The sequence below is a fragment of the Umbelopsis ramanniana genome (assembly GCF_025399195.1).
Source record: "Umbelopsis ramanniana AG unplaced genomic scaffold K450scaffold_2, whole genome shotgun sequence".
In the NCBI taxonomy this organism is placed as follows: Eukaryota; Fungi; Mucoromycota; class Umbelopsidomycetes; order Umbelopsidales; family Umbelopsidaceae; genus Umbelopsis; species Umbelopsis ramanniana.
The window spans coordinates 287,023-308,196 of NW_026252088.1; the positions used below are offsets into that span (position 1 = coordinate 287,023).

At 43.4% G+C, this 21,174-nt stretch overlaps 12 protein-coding genes across 13 annotated transcripts; 5 read left to right on the top strand and 7 right to left on the bottom strand.

Annotated features, from left to right (window-relative positions):
* Positions 1-3,154, top strand: K450DRAFT_218666 (uncharacterized protein). The gene is made up of 9 exons (XM_051585246.1): positions 1-763; positions 833-964; positions 1,033-1,040; positions 1,124-1,469; positions 1,548-1,647; positions 1,720-1,875; positions 1,957-2,035; positions 2,103-2,881; positions 2,960-3,154. The coding sequence occupies exons 1-9, from the start codon at positions 97-99 to the stop codon at positions 3,081-3,083; spliced, it is 2,391 nt and encodes a 796-aa protein (XP_051449213.1). The 5' UTR covers positions 1-96; the 3' UTR covers positions 3,084-3,154.
* Positions 3,155-4,156: 1,002 nt separating this feature from the next.
* K450DRAFT_218674 (uncharacterized protein) lies at positions 4,157-5,339 on the top strand. Its single transcript, XM_051585247.1, has 5 exons — positions 4,157-4,271; positions 4,359-4,430; positions 4,523-4,703; positions 4,875-5,076; positions 5,164-5,339. Exons 1-5 carry the CDS (start codon positions 4,237-4,239, stop codon positions 5,250-5,252), a joined length of 579 nt encoding a protein of 192 aa, XP_051449214.1. The 5' UTR covers positions 4,157-4,236; the 3' UTR covers positions 5,253-5,339.
* K450DRAFT_218681 (uncharacterized protein) lies at positions 5,340-8,305 on the top strand. The gene is made up of 10 exons (XM_051585248.1): positions 5,340-5,573; positions 5,648-5,772; positions 5,845-5,953; positions 6,024-6,230; positions 6,300-6,498; positions 6,584-6,719; positions 6,783-7,140; positions 7,236-7,374; positions 7,488-7,569; positions 7,748-8,305. The coding sequence occupies exons 1-10, from the start codon at positions 5,374-5,376 to the stop codon at positions 8,278-8,280; spliced, it is 2,088 nt and encodes a 695-aa protein (XP_051449215.1). The 5' UTR covers positions 5,340-5,373; the 3' UTR covers positions 8,281-8,305.
* On the bottom strand, positions 8,305-9,089 carry K450DRAFT_218684 (uncharacterized protein). The gene has a single exon (XM_051585249.1). It carries the CDS (start codon positions 8,591-8,593, stop codon positions 8,330-8,332), a length of 264 nt encoding a protein of 87 aa, XP_051449216.1. The 5' UTR covers positions 8,594-9,089; the 3' UTR covers positions 8,305-8,329.
* Positions 8,720-9,070, bottom strand: K450DRAFT_195312 (uncharacterized protein; the record flags this gene model as incomplete). Its single annotated transcript, XM_051584497.1, has 1 exon — positions 8,720-9,070. One exon carries the CDS (start codon positions 9,068-9,070, stop codon positions 8,720-8,722), a length of 351 nt encoding a protein of 116 aa, XP_051449217.1.
* A 1-nt stretch (position 9,090) lies between the features above and the next one.
* Positions 9,091-10,936, bottom strand: K450DRAFT_218686 (uncharacterized protein). The gene is made up of 2 exons (XM_051585250.1): positions 10,130-10,936; positions 9,091-10,048 (listed from the first exon to the last, which is right to left on the bottom strand). Exons 1-2 carry the CDS (start codon positions 10,905-10,907, stop codon positions 9,258-9,260), a joined length of 1,569 nt encoding a protein of 522 aa, XP_051449218.1. The 5' UTR covers positions 10,908-10,936; the 3' UTR covers positions 9,091-9,257.
* Position 10,937: 1 nt separating this feature from the next.
* Positions 10,938-11,329, top strand: K450DRAFT_276584 (uncharacterized protein; the record flags this gene model as incomplete). Its single annotated transcript, XM_051593237.1, has 2 exons — positions 10,938-11,143; positions 11,212-11,329. The coding sequence occupies exons 1-2, from the start codon at positions 11,043-11,045 to the stop codon at positions 11,327-11,329; spliced, it is 219 nt and encodes a 72-aa protein (XP_051449219.1). The 5' UTR covers positions 10,938-11,042.
* Positions 11,330-11,462: 133 nt separating this feature from the next.
* Positions 11,463-11,785, top strand: K450DRAFT_218696 (uncharacterized protein). The gene has a single exon (XM_051585251.1). The coding sequence runs from the start codon at positions 11,579-11,581 to the stop codon at positions 11,759-11,761; it is 183 nt and encodes a 60-aa protein (XP_051449220.1). The 5' UTR covers positions 11,463-11,578; the 3' UTR covers positions 11,762-11,785.
* K450DRAFT_218697 (uncharacterized protein) lies at positions 11,768-12,616 on the bottom strand. The gene is made up of 5 exons (XM_051585252.1): positions 12,541-12,616; positions 12,319-12,473; positions 12,142-12,248; positions 11,957-12,084; positions 11,768-11,889 (listed from the first exon to the last, which is right to left on the bottom strand). The coding sequence occupies exons 1-5, from the start codon at positions 12,581-12,583 to the stop codon at positions 11,774-11,776; spliced, it is 549 nt and encodes a 182-aa protein (XP_051449221.1). The 5' UTR covers positions 12,584-12,616; the 3' UTR covers positions 11,768-11,773.
* Position 12,617: 1 nt separating this feature from the next.
* K450DRAFT_218701 (uncharacterized protein) lies at positions 12,618-16,656 on the bottom strand. Of its 2 annotated transcripts, XM_051585254.1 has the most exons (11): positions 15,961-16,656; positions 15,326-15,879; positions 15,129-15,248; positions 14,909-15,051; positions 14,681-14,819; positions 14,491-14,616; positions 14,314-14,425; positions 14,113-14,231; positions 13,904-14,031; positions 13,723-13,834; positions 13,479-13,656 (listed from the first exon to the last, which is right to left on the bottom strand). In XM_051585254.1, the coding sequence occupies exons 1-9, from the start codon at positions 16,527-16,529 to the stop codon at positions 13,961-13,963; spliced, it is 1,953 nt and encodes a 650-aa protein (XP_051449223.1). In that variant the 5' UTR covers positions 16,530-16,656; the 3' UTR covers positions 13,479-13,656; positions 13,723-13,834; positions 13,904-13,960. The 2 variants fall into 2 exon arrangements, with proteins under 2 accessions (XP_051449222.1, XP_051449223.1); XM_051585253.1 differs by lacking the exons at positions 14,314-14,425; positions 14,491-14,616; positions 14,681-14,819; ... (2 more) ...; positions 15,326-15,879; positions 15,961-16,656 and adding exons at positions 12,618-12,880; positions 12,952-13,167; positions 13,238-13,326 and having other exon boundaries at positions 13,403-13,656; positions 14,113-14,266.
* K450DRAFT_218711 (uncharacterized protein) lies at positions 16,657-18,728 on the bottom strand. The gene is made up of 4 exons (XM_051585255.1): positions 18,369-18,728; positions 17,781-18,197; positions 17,063-17,701; positions 16,657-16,978 (listed from the first exon to the last, which is right to left on the bottom strand). The coding sequence occupies exons 1-4, from the start codon at positions 18,607-18,609 to the stop codon at positions 16,785-16,787; spliced, it is 1,491 nt and encodes a 496-aa protein (XP_051449224.1). The 5' UTR covers positions 18,610-18,728; the 3' UTR covers positions 16,657-16,784.
* Positions 18,729-19,311, bottom strand: K450DRAFT_218718 (uncharacterized protein). Its single transcript, XM_051585256.1, has one exon. The coding sequence runs from the start codon at positions 19,151-19,153 to the stop codon at positions 18,848-18,850; it is 306 nt and encodes a 101-aa protein (XP_051449225.1). The 5' UTR covers positions 19,154-19,311; the 3' UTR covers positions 18,729-18,847.
* Between the last annotated feature and the right edge of the window lie 1,863 nt (positions 19,312-21,174).

Below are 21,174 nucleotides of genomic sequence, written 5' to 3' on the forward strand. Positions count from 1 at the left end.
CAACTTGGGGATTTGGTCCGCCAATTGGATTCCGCCCCCAGCACTTGTAACAGCGCGTCGTTATCCATCCCCTTGTACTTGCCATCAACAATCATCATGGCAGAGGAAACGCCAAGGGATCTGAAAGAGACAGAAAAGGCTGTTGAGGATGCTTTCGAGTTCAACGATGACGAATCTTTTGAGGATGTAGTGGAATCGCTTGATATTGCCCCCGCTGAACCTGTTTCAGCTATCCCTGAGGAAAAGTTCTTGGATTCCGAAGAAACGTCTCAAGAACCTGAACCGATCTCGGAAGAGAACGATGAGAAAGTTGAAGAAAGTGTTCAGCCCGAGTCTCTTCAACCAGAAGAGGAAGTAGTAGAGGAAGTGGAGGAAGAAGAAGAAAGACACGAAGAACTTCAGAATGTCGTAAACGCTTTGCAAGACTCTTTCCAACAGCTATCAGCTACAGCCACGAAGGAAAAGGAGGAGACCGAGTTAGTTGGGCTTGGACTTGTCATGGCAGAAGGTGAAGCCAAAGTCGAAGAACAGGTTACGGACGGTCCTCCAAAAATTAGGACGGATGCTTTAACCGGGGACAACGATTTTGTTCCTCCTACTCCCGGCACTCCACCCAGTAGAAGCCCGTTCGATCCCAACAGTCCTCCTGTGGAAGACTCCGATGATATTGAAACTTATAGTGCCAACCTTTTGGCTTTGAACAAGGTCGATATCAAGAACATCGGCCCCAATACACTGGATGCTAGAGAACAAGAGAAGGCTGGTAAGTTGGACGGTGTAATTTTCTTGATGGATGACAAGTAGAAAACTTATGAGCGGCTGGTTGCGATAGATGAACCCGTTCTATTGGGCATGGCGCACCTCTTCAATAACAGATTTATGAAGGCTAAAAAGGTGTTTGAGTCTGAGGCGGAAACCAACCCATTGTTCGGTTTTGGAATGGGTTACATGGCATTCTTGAAAGGTACGTCTGCACTGACTGGTTATAAGTAAATGAACCGTTTGACTAATGTTACTTCTCTCCCTTCTTAGCTGTGATGGTAATTATGGTCTTTTCAGAGTTGTTCAAAGATCATATACATAACAATACCTAATCATTTTACTCTGTTCTTGTTCCGCATAGACATTTGAAGAAAAGGAAATCAAAATTGCTATCGACATTTTGACGCAAACCTATCTTATTGCCGGTGCTCAGATTGACGCTGCCTCCAAGAAAGGATTTGGAGGTTCAGTCGCTCATTATGTTTCCTCTTACTATAGCTATATTAAGCACACTCGCAGCAAAAGTCTACCACATGCCACCCCTGCAACCAGCGAGGAAATTCTGAAACAAGAAGTCAAGTTTTTACCAAATGGAGTTCTCAGAGCCCACGTTATCAAGGCCGAGTGTTGTCTGCAAATTGCCATACTCCAACTCGCACAAGAAACAGTTGTTGGCTATATTAAGTGTGGTGTAAACTTAAGAAGAGGTAAGTGAGACCCCCACTACGAGCTAGATCACGTGGTCAAATTTTCATACACCTAACCTATGCTTTGCAAAATGTTAGCATACACAAGCTATAGTTTGGTATGGCAGGAATACAAGAGAATGGGCCAGGCGTATAACGATTACATGGATCGAGACACCATCTCTGGTATCCAATTTGGGTAGGTTTGCGTCACCTTTTATTCATTGTTGGGTTTCTTCTTGTTTTTTCTCACTGCAATATTTGTATGTAGCATCGGCGCGGTGCATCTCGTGCTATCCACTCTCCCCGCTAAAATCCTGACTTTGGTATCCGCATTTGGTTGGAAGGCTGACAAGCATCTGGGCTTTGCTTTAATCAAGCTGTGTCTTGATAATCAACGCATTCGCTCACCGACCGCTTCCATGCTGTAAGTAAACAGTCCTTGTGTGGTCAGGTTCTTGTCACGGAAACTCTTGGTCTAACCAATCTGACCTCAATCTTACCCTAGCCTCCTCGGATATTATACAGTTCTCACCACGTTTGCGCCTCAAATTTTGTCACCCATCTATACACAACCAGCTATTGAAGTGAGTCACTCAAGCAATTATGTAATTGAATGTGGGGTATGACTGATCCAATCCCTTCTTCCATCAGACTCTGCTTGATGCTCAGAAAAAATATCCTAATTCAGCATTCTTCCTCTACTTTGCTGGACGTACCTCTCGATTGGCTCGCAATCTGCCTCTTTCAACTCAATCCTTCAAATATGCATCGGAGATTAGTAATGCTGAGTGGGTTGAGGTGGATATTAGGCAAGTGTGCGATTATGAGATTGCCACCAACAATATGATGCAGCTGAACTGGAAGGATGCGGCTCAGCTTTTCGAGAAATTGTGTTCTGAAAGCTATTGGTCTCCGATCCTCTTCAAGTACCTGAATGGCGTTTGTTTGGAGCAAATGGGTATGCGAACAGAAGCTATCCTGGCATTTGCTGAGGTGACCCAAATTGCCAGCAGAAAGACCGGCAGCAAATCCAATATCGAACAATATGTCTTGAGGAAGGTGGAGTCATTCCAAGCAGCTGGATATCAAGATTTACCCATTACGTGCCCCGCTCTCGAGTATTTGTACATTAATAATGCATTTGAGTTCATGGACCATCCCCTGTTAGAAGAAGCCATGGAAGCTGTGGATATAGCTTTGGATGAGATTCAGGAGAGGGAAAAGGCTGAGTATATGCTTCGTGCTAATGAAATTATGCCAACCTTGGATCCCCCCGATTACTACGCACAGCGCGGTAGTTTGCTTCTCATCAAATCTGCTATCCTTAACTCAATGGGACGACACCAGCAATCTATCATCCACCTCAACTGGATTGTGGATCACAAGGATCGTATGACTGAAGAGAAATGGGTTGTACCGTACGCCTTTTGGTAAGCAGCAGAAAAATCATTGAAAAGCACCGGTGATTTGGAAGCGCATGTTTGCTAATACGCTATGTATGTTTTCAGGGAGGCTGGTCTGGTGACTTGGGCGGCTGGCGACAAACTCAAAAGTCGTTCCCTTTGGGAAACTGCCTTGAATCAATCCAAATTTGATTTTGAATATAGGCTTGCTATTGTAAGTGTTATTTAGAGTGACGTTCGAGAAGAAAGAGATCACCATACTGTGTTTATAGTATCTCCTGCTGTATTGTTTGGTCAGCCGTTAATGTTTACATATCTTTTAGCGTCTTAATCTTGCTATCTCGCGAGCGGAGGACTTGGGTACCCCCAAACCAGAGCGACCAAAACCTACCAAGGGTCTAAGCACCAATGGTCGCAAGCGACTTTCCCTAGCAGCCATTCGATCTAGCCCTGTTGTTTAAAGACTGCTTTTCTAAATTTCCCTTACACATTTGAGTTTTCCTATTCGTACTTATGCTTTTAACTTTGGTCCATTTTTATTTGACTTTTGTTTTTTATTTTAGAAGATATCTTTTATTAAAAAGAATAACAAAAAAGAATCATTGGTCTGTCTGACTATTTTCTCTAGACTTGATTTGACCGTGTGGTAAGGAGAATGGGCGGGCGGAGTGGTAAGGAGAAATATTGAAAATTGATGAAGCATGCTTCAACCTCTCCTCTGCCTGCCATATTTAGCAAACCTGTCAAAGCACGATCTCGAGGAAACATGCCTGCATTCATTGTGTAGCCCACGATGTAAGAGGCTATAATGGGCAAATGCGTTCACGATAAACGAATAAGGTGCAAAGTGAGCGAGCGTCCTGCCTCGCGTGGCTCCCTCCCCGCCCAAAGACTATCCAAATCAATTTGTTGAGTCCCCACTCCGCTGCCTACACGTGAATCACTCCATTTGCAGTGATGACGTTAGAGAGAATTGCAGAATGAACGTCTAGCTAGCGATGAATGGGTCCAAGATAGGGATTCCAGAAGGGTCTTGTTTAACTAACTAGACTAAGCTCACTGGACAAAATTAGGTACAAATTGATCTTGGGTTGTTCCCCCAATCCACTCGTTCGTCCCCCCCGAAACGATAGACAGGTTGATTAGAATGAGTGTGTACAGTAGAAAGAAGCGAATAGAAGAAATCGAATAAAAAAAAGAGAATGGCTCGCTTGGAATGGCATGGATCTCATAGTTTAGGCAGATGAAGTTTTCACCCAAAACGCGAGTTTCAATAATTTTTTTTTGATCACCGTCGCACCAGCAAAGCTGACTTTGTCGCACACACCTAAAACTATACAGTATTTTCCTCATCTCGCACTCATCCTTCTACCATCAATACTATGCAAGCTATTAAATGCGTCGTTGTTGGTGACGGGTATGTTCTTCGCCATCTCTCATCACAACCCTAATTTACTTCAAACACTAACAACCCAAATCCTTGTGCCGCCATCATTCCATCCAGTGCTGTAGGTAAAACATGCCTGCTCATCTCGTATACTACAAATGCCTTTCCAGGCGAATATATTCCTACAGTGTAAGCAAACTATCACCGCGAACACACCATGTCTCTTTCAACTGTATGGTAACCCTTTTCATCCTTGTGCCCCAAATCGTTCCACCCACCAGTTTTGATAACTACTCTGCCAATGTAATGGTTGACGGAAAGCCAATCAACTTGGGTCTGTGGGATACAGCTGGTCAAGAGGATTATGATCGACTACGTCCTCTCTCCTATCCGCAAACTGATGTGTTCCTTATCTGTTTCTCGCTTGTGAGCCCACCTTCTTGTGAAAACGTGCGAACAAAGGTAAAACTCATTTGGCATTTATTTTGAAAAGGCAGGCTAGCTACCATGATCCATCTCTTCTGGCGTGTGTTTTTTTTCCTCATCATGAGAGGAAGACGTTGGGGATGCAATCTATGCAGCTGCCATTCACTCTCCTTTGCATATTGACTGACTCCATTTATCGCTCAACAGTGGGTTCCAGAGATTTCTCACCATGCACCAAACGTACCCGTCATTCTTGTTGGTACAAAGCTTGATTTGCGTGAGGATCGCGACACAATCGAAAAATTGCGCGAGAAGCGCATGGCACCCACGACGTATCAGCAAGGGTTGCAGATGGCCAAGGATATTGGTGCCGTTAAGTATCTAGAGTGCTCTGCTCTGACACAAAAAGGTAAGAAATAAAAATTTAGGTGATGCCTAACCGAATGGAGAAAGGCTAGACTAAGTAAGCGTGGTGTCTAATGTACTCTTTGTATAGGCCTTAAGAATGTGTTTGATGAAGCAATCCGTGCTGTTTTGTGCCCTCCTGTAGCACCCAGAAGGAAGAAGGGCTGCTTGATATTGTAGAGATAGTTTTCTGAATATCCGATATTTTACATTCACCAGTACTAATAAAGAAGCGACAGTATTTTAAGTTTTTACCCTAACAGAAAACCCGCCCAACCCTTTTTTAACCTTGTTACTCTTCATGACAGACGACATTGACATTGATAACACCATGTCAACCCCAATGAACTACACCAATGCTCTCATCATGATTGATTCCGAGCAATTGCCTGTTGAAATCCAAGATGGAATCATCGAGATCGCTCGAAACTATCCATACAAAAACTTCACCACGGCCGACGCTATGGGTGACTCAGACTATAACTCTGTCTGGACAGTAAGGTAATAACCATATCATTCAAGCTTGCATTCGCAGCTTACCTACCTGGGGGGATTTCTCACTCACCCCACACCAGCTTTCTGAATGATCCGGAGCTCCAGGCAGGCCAGCTGGCAGTGTCGGCGAATCATTCCATTAACTCAGACTCAAGCCAAGAACCCCGCCTGGATATCATGGTGCGGTATCATCGCAGAATCGAAGGTAGCGTTGTACCTGAGAGCAATAGCGTATTTGGACATGAAATCTGAGCATTTCTCTTTCGTTCGGCAATAGCATTTCGTGGCCTAGGGCGTATTCTTGGCGCGGCTCGTCAGAATTCCGATGGTTTAGCTATACCGAGTTTGCTAAACTTTACTGAACGGGCTCAACTTGACACTAGAGGGTAATGTGACGCATGCGACTTTCGGTTTTTCTGGAAAAGGTTACCTTGGCTGACGTGAATTTTGCTCTAGGGTCATGATCGATTGTAGTCGAAACGGTGTGCTTAAGCCTGAATCCGTATACTTTTTCTTGCGAAACATGGCGTTGATGGGACTTAATATGCTTCAGTTATATACCGAGGATACATACGAGATCGAGAACGAGCCCTTCTTTGGCTATCTGAGGGGAAAATATACCGCAAAGGAGCTGTCGGCCATCGACGACTACGCGTATGATTTGTAAGGTTTCAGAAACTCTACATCATCTTGACGGCCTAACGCGCGGTACTGAACCATCCTTATGTTTAGAGATATTGAAGTCATACCATGCATTCAGACATTGGGTCACTTGGGACAAATCTTACAGTGGCCACAGTATGCGCATCTTCGAGATAACTCCGAAGTCTTATTGGCGGAATATGAGCCTACGTATGAATTTCTAGATAAATTGATTAGTGCTTCCACAGCACCGTTCCGATCAAAGCGCATTCATTTAGGCATGGATGAGGTACGTTGTTTTTTTTTTTTTTAGGAACAATGAAAAGTTACTTTCCACCGTTCACTTAATTGTATTATGAAACTTGCTTTATTAGGCATATGGTGTAGGTGAAGGCCGATATAGACAGTACTTTGGGTATAAAGAAGGCACGCGCATCTTTGTAGACCACCTTCAACGCGTCAACGAGATTTGCGATAGACTGCAAGTGGAACCCATGATATGGTCCGACAGTATGTAATATGTTGTCATTGTTTACGTTGATCCATACCATTCTGCCTAACACAACTTCACAGTGCTGTTCTGCTTGGCGGCGAAAAACAACTCCTTACAGGGGTACTATGACACGGATAGTAACCCAGCCAATCTACCAGAAGTGGTAGACAAGATACCATCTAATGTTGAGCTCATATTTTGGGACTACTATCATACCAATGCCGATCTCTATGAAGAAAAATTGCAGCATCATCGTGATCTTGGCTGTCAACAACCTTGGATGGCCACCGGCGTATGGACGTGGAGCCGTTTTTGGGCCGCCCTTCCTTTTACATTTGAATCGGTAAGAGCAAGCACAGTGACTGCGAAGAACCAACAAACTGGTGTGCGAAATGGCTTTATCACGGTGTGGGGCGACGATGGCAACGAATGCGACATGTAAGTTGGGCGTGTTATTTTCCTGTGGAACATCACCAGACCCCATGTGCAAATTATTGTTTGGTAACCCAATTTTTGCATATTTCACTCTTTAGGTATTCGTCTTTGCCTGCCCTGTTATACTATGCGCAACATTGCTATACAGACCAAGACGAAGTGGATATTGCCTTGTTGAAACGAAATTTTGAAGGCATCTGTGGAGCAGGATTTGATGACTGGATAATGGCTTCCAAGGTAAAAAAGAAAGCGAGACACACAAACACATTTTGTATCAAACTTGGTGCTTGCCAGAATTCTTTATTAACATGAATTGCTCAATTTGGCACGCATGTTGGGTTTGTGTTTAGGTTGATACGACGCCAAGTGGGTCACACATTATTACCCGAAGTAACTTTGCAGCAAACACCAGTAAATGGTTACTATGGGAAGGTGAGATTGCTTCCACGTTGTTTTTGTTGGGTTTTTCCGTCAGCTAACACAGTCGCTTTACCACCTAATTTTTTTTTCCCATACAAAACAAAAAATTCCACTGTATACGCACTCGCTTTATCCAACTGACCTCATTTTGTTTTTTTTATACGCCTCCTTACAATTGGGCGTTCTCAAGATCCCATGATGGCGTTTCTCTCACCTCAATATGCAGGAGAGAACCTGGAAGACCATTACGAAGCGATCGCAAACGATTTGAGTATGGCCATGGAGGCCTACGACAAACCATTGAATTGCCGCTTAGAGTTACCGGCAAGATTGGCTCGTGTACTCTCGTTGAAATGCCATTTACGCGAGAGGCTTCAGGATGCTTATCGAAAGGGTCGTCATGACGAAATTCAGAGTCTTGCCGAAGGTAGATTGCAGCGATTGAGGCAGGAGGTCGATGACTTATGGCGTTATCACCGGCGCATGTGGATGAACATGTACAAACCTTTCGGCTGGGAGAACATTGATTTGCGCTATGGAGGCCTTCGAGCTCGTTTGGATTCCATGCAACAACAATTGCTGGAATATGTCGAATGGGTCAAACAAAACGGCGCTGAAGATGCCGCTATTCCTGAATACGATGTTGATCTTGAATGTATTTACGTTGGCTCTCACACCAACTTGCTTCTGGACTATACCCGTGCATGTACTCCTTCCAGATAAATATAATTTCCCGTCCAAGAAGACAGAAGGAAAGGCTGGTGTACACAATTCAGTAGCAAAAAATGTCAAAAAAAAAATTCAGATATAGCAGATACTTTTTTATTGTGGGTATTTGGCAAAAAAGACCTTTTTTTTGGAAGTAGCAAGATAACAAAAGACAACGTATGTATAAGAAACAAGAATTTGACATATTCAAGCTTGCACTGTACAGATAACGAGAAAATAAAATAAAAAAGCTACCATAAAAGAAAAAGAAATGAGTATATACTAGCCGTAGCCAGAGGTACTTGAAGCCAGATAGATTTTGGTCCATTGGGGGGTTCCACTGTTACTGGGTGCATTGGCGAACATACCCAGGCTGATACGTTACAGAGCGTGGGTGAAATTGATTTTCGGTATGTAGTATTTATATATTTATAGGAAGTGAGGGTAGCGCCTGCTACTCCTCCGTGCTGCCAGCAGACATCGATCGACGACGTACGCCTTCAAATGTACTATGGATAGAAAGAGCGGTGGGTAAAAATCCGGGAACATAGCGGGGAAATAAATCAGAGCCTTGTTGCTGCTGCACAGTTGAATTTTGTTGCTGCGGCGGCTGCTGGTGATGAGCTTGCATGTAGTTTGTGAATCGATTGGGCGGCGATGCCGAGAACGAGATCATTTGAGGTGGTGATGAGGAAAGAGAAGAAGTGTCACTGTCTCGACGATGGAAGCGAGCACAAGCAGAGGTATGGCTGGCAAATGTATCCGTCTTCTCAAAGGTTTGTCCGCATTTGCATCTGAAAGGCATTTTTGAAGGAAGAGAACAAGAAGAGGAACAAAGAATATTCTGGGGAAAAAAGAAAGCTTGCAGCCAATTTATGCAATTTTTCATAGCGCTTCTTCCATTGTGGGCAAAAAAGTTCAAAAGGGGTGTCACGAGGCAACACTAGATAAGGAAATGTCATATCTATTGGCTAGAGATAATGACCGGGGTTTTAAGGCAAAAACTCTCGTTTCAAGTTTAATTGAAGCCGTGAACTAACAGCTTCAAATCGTAACATACAAAGTGTTAACCGATGACTACATGTCAAAACAGCAGCAATCGCTTTCAATACATAAAGTTTCTGTACTTTTTGACTGTCCAGTAGTTCTTCGGCTGTGACTGCCCTATCATCAATTTTGATGGCACAGTCAAGATTCATGCAGGCTAATTCGTGCACTCCTTCCAATCTAAGGGTTTTGGCGATACTTTCGAGTTTTTGTCGTTCGGTATCACATAATTCCATTCTACATTGTCTTTCAGCTCCAGGGGGAGGATAATAGAGATAAAATTCCGAAAGTTGCACTAATAAATTGTGGGGATTGTCTTCCCGCTTATATCTTATCTGATAAAGAGCTCGTACATCATCGCTGACGTCGGCCAGGTTGGCTGGTGGAGTCAGTTTCTGCTCCAATGCTGAACTTTGTAGAAGGTTTGCCAATCGAACATCTTTAAGCCATAGAAGAACTTCTTGGTTGCCAGTTTCTCCAAACCCATCAATCGTTTTCCTGGCCGTCATGAGCTTGTCCCTTAATCGTCGGAGTGAATAATACTGGGCGTCCTTGAGCAAATTGGCTCGGTGGACTTCATCTCTAATTTGGATGGAATATCCTTGTAAATGGCTAATGATCTCTGAAAATGTTTCTGGATTTCGATCAATTATATATGGAGGCGCTTCAGCTTGCTTGACATGGGTGTAGAATAAATAGTGTATCAAAGGTCCCGTGAAAAAATTGGCTGGTCCATCTAGTGTAATGAAAAGGGGGGGAAGTTAAGTAAACTCAGATTATTAGAGTTCTGAACTGTCCACATCACACCATAACTGACCTCTAGCCAAAAGGTCCTTTGACAATCGAAATACACGACCGCCTACATTAAGAAACAGCGTTTGGCGAAGGAACTGGGTGAGTCGCTTAAGACCATAGTACCTTGCGTCATTCATTAAATTTTGATTCTCGTATTCATCTTTTGGTCGAATCTGATATCCTCGTAAATAGTGTAAAATCATTTTAAACGTATCTGGGTCGCGGTCGATGCGAACAGTGCGTGACCTTGGGTTTCGAGAAAAATGCTCGATAAAGAAATTAGCTGGACCATCGGAGCATAATGTTTCCCAGCTCATTCGAAAAACTTTATCAGCTACAATGACCGTGAACACGGTTTGCTTCAGGATGGCCGCTGTTTGCGATGCTGCGCTGCCTGTTGTTCCACTTGCCTTGGTTTCGCTTGAAGCTGAGTTCGTGGCCACTGCAGGATCCTTTGGTTTCACGCCAGAATCGCTAGGTCGGCTATCCAAAGATTGGCTTGATGGTCGACGCGTGGTGGCGGTGGGTAGAGGAGGGAGTCCACTAACCACGCTAGTGTCCGCAGGATTCTCTCCCAGAGCAATTCCACTCATGACATCAACATCGGAAAACGAAAACATCATATCGGCAGCAGCAGACGGCGGCAGCAAGTCTTGATTAGTCAATCCGTCCAAAGTCGTACCGTCGCCTATGAATGCGTCAAAGTTGAAGTCGTTCATGAACGCGTAATTAGGATCCTCGCCATCCTTATTTGCTGGAGTATCTGTTCTAGGTCGCTTCCTAGGTTCGTTCTCTGCCATGGATCTTTTTCAATGGCGCTTTGTCAACCGGCTGCTTACAGGAAAAGTCCAATAACGACCCTTGTGACTTGCAAAAAATGCAACATAAAGGCAGTTGTGGACGGTCAGGGAGCCACTCGGACTCAAAATTACAACATGTCATTTTTAAAGCGATCAGTGCCTATATTGACGGCAGCTGCAATCGGTGTTGCAACAGGATACTATGTTTTTGAACCGCTTTTGCGACAGTACGAAAAGTAAACCCTAATCATACCTTCATTTCCATACACGCATTTCTTCCTATACTAATCTATACTATGCATAGGGACACGAAGGGTACTTGGAAAAAGCCTGGTGATGACGAGCGCATAGAAGAGATAAAGAAAGAGTTCCCAATTGTAAAGAAGCTCGAAGGTGAATCTACGAATGAAAAAACGGCATAAAGTTCACGGCATGTCATCCGCCTTTTCACCCGTAATATCAACACCTGCGCTCAACATCCTCGTATATGACCATTCACTCTGCTTTAAGCTTTTCCCACTTGTCTAAAATAAATTATTGATGTTCGGATGATGTTTTCTGGTTCAAGCTGGTTCTAAACCTTTAATTTTAATAAGGCGCAGTTTGCAGACGGAGCCAAGGAATTGCCAATGAATAGATCCAGTGTATGGTGAGAACAATATATAGATAGTATGGTACAATTGAAGACTTTGAGGAGAACCAAAAGGCCCTATGGGTTTCTCAAAGCTTCCAGCCGCCGCTGTAATTCTGCATCCTCTTCTGCAGCGGCTTGCGAGGATTCTTTGATAGGATTGTTAGTGGGCACAGAGGCCATCTTGCCATTGATAGAAATGCCAATTTCATCCAACACCTAGTTGAAGTCTCAGTTAGCGATGTTGTTGTAGCCAACGGTTAAGCTGGTTGTAACTTACTTGATTCATAATGTCCTCCGACTCCTCTTCGTCATCTTCTTCACCCAAGACGTCTTCCAAAGTATCGTCCACTAAAATTAACAATTGATTAACCCTGTCTACCATCACACAGACAGCGTCAAATAACTCTATACATACTCATTTCTGCCGTCATATCAGCATGAAGGGACTGTTTTTGAAACTCCATCATAGTCTTCTGAATTTGCGCTGGATCCATGACCTTGCTAGTCGCAGCCATTGCCTTGGTAGCCCCACTCATGGCATTACTGTTGACGGTGAGTAAATATGGAGTTGACAGAATACCCCTAATATTCAACACTTACCCCATTGCAATGTTGCTCTGCATAGCGGTAGTCCGATGAGACATCCCGGATATCTGAGACTCGACCTTTTGATTCTTTGTCTTTTGGTTACGAACTTGTATGAGTTGCTTTAGGAGAGAAGTCTTTCAGTTGGGAGCTGTCACAAGGTAGACGCAATCACAAAGTTCAACACGCTACCTTAGCAAGAGACTTCGCCAGAGTGGTATTTCCTTGCCGAGCGGCCCGTTTGATTTCTGCTTCTAACTGACTTTCTTGTCGTTGAAGTTGAAGTTGATCCCGTTTCAAATCCCTTTGCACCGATCGGAAATCACGCTGACTTTTTCGCAATTCCTCTGTGATAATCAAAGTAGATGTGAGACGTAGTTCTGTGATTTAGTGGAATTTAGAATTAATAGTGACCTTTGGGTGAAGGTTTTGTGAAAAAAGATTTTAATGGCTCCATAATTGTCTGTTGATCAAGCCAAGAGAAGAGGGCCAAGAGTTGGCTCAAACCTGTTCAGGGACCGCCTGGTCAAAAATTTGACTCCGCAGTGGGAAATCAAAATGACATGACCAAAACTTAGCTTTACAAATACTGTTTATGCTGTCTCCTCTAGCTCTATCTATTAAAAATATATTATGCTATATTACAAAACACCGCCCAAAAGAATGTCGTTGTACGTTGTCATGATATCTTTCAGTGCCAACAAAATATGGCCACAAAGCTGCTTGACCTCCTCCGTCGACCCGTCGATGAGAGCTGTAGTAACAGGGAAATAGAAACATTCTTAGCATAACTATATTTCTAGCGACCAGTTTATCACTACTTACCAACAACCCAGTCTTTAGTCTCCACCAATTGCTGAGCATACTCATTAATGAGTCTTGATTTCTGATCTTTCATCGAAATATTGACAATGGTGTTAATTCCTATTAATGCGGCGTGAACAACGCTGGGGTCGGGTTGTCCTTGGAAGGTGTGATATCGCAGAGAAAGAGCAAAGTCCCAAAATTCTTTGACGATGTGCTGATGTTGTGGTGTATTGACTGTTTACAATTGAGCGCTGTTAGTACAGTTTTTCATGATGGCGATGGCTGATAATACTTCAATACTTGCTGGAAAAATGCAAAATGACCCCAAGCGTTAGGACAAACCTAGACAAGAGTCTTGGAGATTGAGTTGCCATAATCCGTACTGTTTGATTACTGTAATATAGAATTGCCATCATGAATTCAGTCGTTCCTGTACAAGCATTTTCCCATGTGCAAGATGTTCACTTACCTCCAGCCAGTTCGCGTTCCTTCCCACCATCCTTGCATTAAAGGAAAAAAGATGTCCGTACTAACAAAACCAGAGAGCTTATTTTGTGTCGGTTTCGCTCGCTTGCGATCCACCTCGCTTTTCCTAGAGAACACTCTGGTTTTTCCTCTGGTTTCCAAAGCAGTTTTACTCGTACTTTCATCTGGCAGAGTAAGTGAGTTGCTAAACATTTGATCCAGCGACTCTATGGCTCCTGCAGCCGAGCCCTCTTTTGGCTGTGAAAAAATGTCCCCCGTTACTAGATTGATCAGTATATGGAATCTAAATATATGCCACTTTACCTTTGTATCTCGCCAGCCCGCCAACTCTTTGACTGCAATACTGATACACCGCAATGCTAAAGATCGCTGTGAATCAGAGGAGTTACGATCGTAAAATTCATCTATGACGACTCTGCAAAAGGATGAAAGCGTTAAGCATAGAAAGCTGCTGAAATTATGACGTGTGGTATGCCGAACTTACCTGAAAGATGGCTTGGGTGAAGCTATCAATAAGGCTACCAGAGTGCCTTGTTGGCTTTCATCGAAATTTTCTAAATGAAATGTATCTTGCAGAGACATTACTATCTTGGTAAGTTCTTGTGCATTTTCCTCTGTCCAGCGAATGGTTAATCAAATTATCGTAACAAGGCTTGTAACGCTCATCCGTGGTGATCAAGAGCTGTAGCTTACCTATCTCAGTTCCAACGTTTTCTTTCTGCCTAATCAGGTCTTCAGCAGACGACAAGCCAACCTCTTGCTTGATCGGATCATCCTGTGCTCGTAGGTATTGAAGGAGGTCGTACACATACCTAATGATAAACCAAAAATAGCAAATAGTTTAGTCCAGAGCCATCTCTAATTTGCTGTGAATTCCATTAGAAACCGCCTTACATAGGTTTGCCAAGTTTTTTCTTATCTGGTGCTCTATGATCCTGTTCATCATCGGGTTCCTGGGGCATAGGATAGGGCTCCAAATCTGAATCCTCGTCCGATGTATCATCGTCTATCGATTTTTGGGTAAGCATCCACTATCAATTTAAGACAACAAAAAGGGATGCATTGTGATACCTTGTCCAAAAGTGAATGGGGCGTCAGGGTCTACCTCTTGCATGTCTTGATCATCATCATCCGATAACGGCTCATTTCCAGCTATTTCAGCACGCACTTCGTCAACCTCTTCATTGTCTGTGGCATCTGTTTGAGAGGCATTAACAAACAATTGCCTAGGGTATTAGCAATTTGATGGGCCACCACTCACCCTCATGCTGCAGAGCGTCTCTGGCATAGATCAAATCTCGTAATGCCAAAAGACTCTTATCCATTTCTGGATCGAGTACATGACAGTCCAATCTTTTGTCAGGGTCGTCCATCAACATCGATAGTGTTTCTGCCAGTAACTAATGATACATACAAAAATAACATGGTTTGAGTATCATGAACCTGAGTTGCTTTTCTGTCCAAAATCTAACCAACTTTTCCAGCTTACAATCCCTATCTTCGTCGTCTCCGGGTCTCCACTGACAAACCATTCATGTATATGCTTGGACATCTGCAGGGCTGAGAATACTTCAGCTTTAATGACCTGATTAGGTAGATAGCCGAGAATTACGAGTATGGCCGATGTAACACCTATTGAGTACAAGCATGACCATTAGATAAGGGCCCAGTCAAGATAGGCGCCCGTTTCATGCTTAAAACATTCGTACCAATTTGTTTCAAGTAGGGAGTATTTCGAACAAACTGCCTATCGCCCCACATAGAAATAAGCTTTCGAAGCACCAACAAAAGAATATCCTGGGCTTTCTTTGTGATGGAATACGACGACACTAATTTACAAAGGGAAAGTCGATGAGTGAGCTGGTTTGAATTGAATGCAGTATGGCACAAGAATGGGCTTACTTACCTTCCTGGCCGAAATTCTCGGATTCTTGTATCCCCCCAGCATACACTAGCAATGCAGCCAGTGTTCTGGTAACACCCATACTGGGTGATGAGTGAGATTCTAACCAGCCGATTTTCCAAAAGAGTTGCAAAACAGAATTTGACATCTCAACAGGCTCAGAAGCAAAATACATTGCAAAAAGTCCTTTAGAAAGTTGCTGAACGCGACCTACTGTCAAATCTGTTTTCGATATATTCTGATTTAAATACAAGAATGTTCCGGAGATCAGTCGGGAGAGATCAGGCGAGAGCATCAAATGGTTCAACATAATATGCGACCAAATCTTGCAAGTCATGGCAGTATGGGGCGATCGAGAGGCAACCTGAGGTAGGGTATGAGGGTACAAATTTGAGATGAGGTTGGGGGCATATCCTTGCCGAGCCATTTTCCCTATTAATTGCCCAATGGAGGCGCCAACACTATCGACGTATTGTTCATTATCCACGGCTGGAGCTCTCTGGGCTGCTATATCTACGTAATGGGCGATGGAAGTAGCAACCATGGCTGAATACCGACTGATCAGAAAGAAATAAAAGGTGAGGAAGACTGCGATGTGCTATGGGGAGATTCAGTGTTCAACAATTAAAGAGATCTACCTGTCAGTATACCAGTCATCACGCGTCGACGTTTCACCTATAGCATTGGCAACTCTTGCCGGTACGGATACCATGGCAGTGACAACCCGCCGCCACTCAGCATCATGGCATTTTCCAAGCAATAAGTCAAGGCCGCCTTCTTGTATCAAATGGCGTAGTAGACGTATTAATATCGAAAGCTCTCCGGTGGGTATTGTTTTATGAGCCAGCGAATCCACAAGGATTGTTAAGGATAGCCGAGCCATCATGGTTGCTTGTTTTGACCGAACTTCAGGGACAAAGGTAGCCTTCAAAAGCTGAAACCGCTGCCCGTCTTCAAATGCATAGCTCCAGTTTGGGATCAGAGTATCAAGCACAAAGTGTAAATGGGTAGCCCAAAATGAGCCTTTGACAAGTTGATCGATCAGTTGATCATTAGCACCTTGCCATGACTGGAAGTGATCTAAATGCGACGGTAGGGCCTGAACACGACTTAAAGGTTCGGACAGAGCCTCTGTAGCTAATGCCAAGGTGGCGGATTGTGTGTTGCAAACGCGATTATGCAAATCATTCAAGTGCGACTTTTCCATTGGCCTCGAAAAAGATAAAGAGTATATTTATCTCGGTTCGACCAGACAGACAATATAAATGAGCAAGTGGTATTATAATTACAAAAAGGAAAGAGGTAGTGGAAAGGAAGACGACTTCTACACAATCAGTCAGCACAGAAAATAATAAAAAATTGCCCTGGAGTAGTGTAGCGAATTTAAGTTGAAAAGTGCTATGGTGGATAGTAAGAAAAAAACAAGAAGTTAGGTATGGCATTTTTTTCTCGTGTGTCGTTCTCATTCTTGCATATCCACGTCAGAATCCATTTTCTCAGCCATCATCGCAACAATAGCAGCACCAACAATTCTTGAGTGCTTGACAATGCCCACCGAGAGCTTGGAAGCGATATCATCTGAAATGAGAGCCTTCAGCGTTTCACAAACTCGAGGATGGAATGAAGGGTAATCTTCGTACAGATCACCGCTGATAGCTATAGAGAGAGAGTGGTATTAGGACACAGGTGCCATGGGTGATCAAAAGTCATTCGCCCATCGAAGAAATTTGGTTTACTTACATATAGCGAAGCCATCGCTGGTATCATCCAATCCGATACCATGCTCGACCATATAATTAACTACACTGGCTATTGCTGCACCAACGAGCATGGCAGAGCGTCTTCCAACAATTTCGCACACTTTTTGCACTATCTCGCGATCAGCAACAGTGGTTGGGCCGATCTTCAGCATCTCTTCCAGGATGACGCACGTGTCTTTGTACGCTTCACTATCGTCGTCAGCTTCAATTACATACATATAGCTAGTGTCAAAACTATAGGGAGTATTTAGACCATCTGAACTTGATCCAGCAAAGAGTTTGTCATTGTCCACAAGGTAGACCAATATGTTGCGAACAATTTCACCGAGGTACATGCCAGTAGTCATCTTTTCAAAGATGTGTATAGAAGGATTATTTGACTCACGATCCAGTTTTCGGTCAAACCAAGTATTGGGAAGCCATCGCTTATGTGAACCAAAGTTACACCATTCGGTGTTGATGATCATATCGTCTGAATTCTTATTCTTGAATGAATTTTCAAGAGACTTGATATTGCTGAACTTTTCATAATAGGCACAATTCGTTCCAGCGCTGTGTACTATTCCAATTCGTGTGGAAGGATGTTGATAGGCATGTGCCAATAGAGTGCATACAGTGTCTTTTGGAAAAGAGTGATGGGGGTTTAGCATGAAAAAAAAAAAAGGGCAATTTTTCATATCCCGCTTGGTTGTACTTACCGTTGGCCATGGCAACGACTTTAACGGCCAAGCCTTTAGCTTTAAAACGAGAGTGGAAAAGCTCTACAACATCACAGCCAACACCATTTTGGTAATCAAAGCCATGCTCCAGGGCCACAATAGTTCCCTTGTTAAGACCGGTTTGCTTGACCGCGAACCCCACGCTGACGGCCATGGGGTAAACGAAGAGGTCCTGTGTGCCAACTCTGACTAAGAAATCGGAAACACAGTCCGCAACATAGTCTACCAAAATCGACATATCTTCTCCTGCTGTCAAGTTATCTGGAATCTTGTACTGATATTGGTTGATAGCTAACTTGCCGCGTTCGCCTTTCAATTTCACTTGGCAAACATAGATATCCATGCCTGAAATCTCCAAGGCTAGGTAAACGCCCTTTTCATTCCCGGATGGATAACCTGACAGAAGGCAAGTAGAAGATGAGTATAAGATCGAGATGAAAAAGGTATTTTGGGCGGGCGGGCGGGCGGAACGGAGCTAAATAGTGGCATCATCCTAGTGCACGCATAAATAGCATGTTGTTGAAGCAAACATCGCCCCGATGATAGACGACTGGGCAGTGTACTAACCTGTTACCCAAGAGGGTATCATCTTCAGATCACAAGATTGGTCGTGAGCCCGTAACCCCGCGCTCATCTCTTCAGCAAAACCCTTTACAATGGTTTTGAGCTTGTCATCTGACACCTCAAAAGTTCTTGCTAATCGTTCAATTTCGTCTTGCTGGTCTGGCGTAGCATGTTCCAGCCGAGACGAGAATGCAGAGTTACGTCTCGAGGTCAATGGTGCCGGGTTGGGATGGGCAGTAGTCATGGTGGAGTCGAGCAGTGGGTAACGATAGAAACAAAAAGTGAGTGTGGAACTTTATGTTTGAAAAACGGACGAAAGTTCACCAAAGAAGAATATGATAGGGATTAAATGAAGAGGAAAAACAAGACAATTTCAAGCAAAAGGAAAGACGAAAGGTATGGGTTGAGTTAGTTGGGTTGGGGTTTTGTTAGAGTTGCGTGCGTGGACCCCCAGGAATACAAGCTCAGTGTCTGAAATTTTTCTACACTTCCCCCGAAGAACAACCACCATAACAGCCACAACTTTTTTCTCTTTTGTCCCACTTGGATGTCGTTCTTAGCCCATCCACCCTCACTTCGCCTGTTGTACAAACTACGCATGCACTGATTGAACTTGTTATCGACTTCTTACTGGTTCTTGGAAGGTATGGGCTAACGTAGGTCATAGTAAATTTTGGATGAGCACCCACTACTCTGGGACCAACATTGACCGCGCGATACCAATAAAGCATCAATAGGGAAAGTGGAAAAAAAAAGGTTGCTAAACATGCGGCATGACTTGGCAGCATCGAGCCGCCTATAATTTTACGCTGGCCGTTATGACAGTCCAGTAGATCTTCAGATATGTTTTAATCCTATATATTGATTTTACGATACATGAGTCAAAGCAAGTATCATTATTCTAATGTTGATAAGCTATAGCTGGCTAGTCATTCGTTTCAGAATGTTAGTTGCTTCCTTTCTCACACTATCCTATGAACAATTTACTCATCTAATAAAAGAAAAACCAGCGATGGCTATCTCTGGAGATACACATTGTTATGTCCGTGTGTTAGCAGGCGATGTTTAAACTGGGTTGGGCGGGGCCATGTAGCCTATCTGACGGATGCTGCCATGTCGGGGATTCAATGAGGCAGATAACCTACGGGACCAAGCGACCACAGCATTCTATACTATGGGTGTACGATCATTCCACTTGGATAGTGAAAACAAGTATCTTTCGTTGATCTTATCTTTCTAAAATTTGTTTTGTTATACTCTTCAAAGTATGCAAAGCCTGGTCCTTCTGAGTGGCGCCTGAATAAAAAAAAACCCAAGCTCTGTAATTGTGTCACGCGGATCGGCGACTTTCTCGTTGAGACTTTCTCACTCGCTGATACGCTGTTCTAAAAAATCATGGAAGTGTAGTCCACTGTCTATTACTCTCTATGAGAAGGTCTATTGGCTACATTACCCACGCCGAGAACATTTATAATGTCACTTGAACATCAGCCTTCCGCGGATATACCACACGAGGTATTTTATCCTCTCCCACCATTTTAGATACGCCAAACTTACCAATTTGTAAAATTTACCCGCCACTTGCGACTGAAAGATACCTTCTGTACCTTGGTTTGCCATTATGACACTACCACAAGCACTTTTTCCTCTCACTAATTTTCAAATATTCGCATACTGGGATGTTAATCTAGCAGATATATAATTTTGAAATTGCTGCATTAAATATCAATTTGCTGAAGGATATCCCAGTTAGCAAGTGCACATTACGCATTTGCTTTCCCATAACTAAATTCTTTCTAGTAAGTGTGCATGCTGTAAATCAAGAACGTTTTCGTGATGACGGAATACATTGCTCGGGGCATTTTCCTCTGTTATGGTCGCTTGGAGTACCATGGGAAGGCTGCTCAAAATCGCTCTGAAAGCGTGGATTATTTTTTTGGCGAACGATTCCACAAAGGACCTGCTGTAAAAGTTTCAAGCGGTGGCGCATGTACTCTAGTGCATATGCGACCAAAAAACCCAAGACGGCGGAGGAGATGATGTTCAACAATGCCATGTCTGGGCGTGAAAATTACTTGCACACGGCCATTCCGATCCTTCGCGCATATGTGCACCAAGAATCCGCCGATGGTCCAGATCAAATCCATTACAATAAAGGTCTACTAAATGCACCATAATTGTAAATATCTCCCACCGTCGACAGAGAATTCCAAGCTGCGCTTTGCGAGGCCATTGGCTTGGCTGTCATATATGCCTATTGCCCATTTAAAGATCAGTTAGCACTGCGTAGTACATTTTTGCGCACGACTAAAAATCACACCCCACCTATAATTGGCCCATTCTCGAATATCCCACTGATTTTATAGACACTTTGTATCACTCAAGAAAAAACAAAGATTTGGAATAGGTGACTATTCTACACTTTCTAATACCGCATCCAAATGCAACGTAAAAATTACAGACACGACCTCAAATACAATAAAAAAAAGTAGGTGATACACTCCATGCATCATTATGACAACAACTTCTGCATCTTCTATAGACCATGCTGTGCCATGAAAAGTAGATTAATGCGAGAGTTAGTGCGACCTTTCGTTATCCGATGGTATAATCTGAATTACTCAAGTGCAGTATTTCAACAGAATAAAATTTCGCTTACAAGTGTGGGGGATATTGCTAACCAATTTTGGTATCCCAGCCTGGTTTGTCGTGTTCGAGCACACAATTTTCTGTCACTTGCATTGGAAGCCTATAGAGCATTTAAGTTTAACCTGCAACAATGTGACACCCGTAAACTCCTCATATCAAT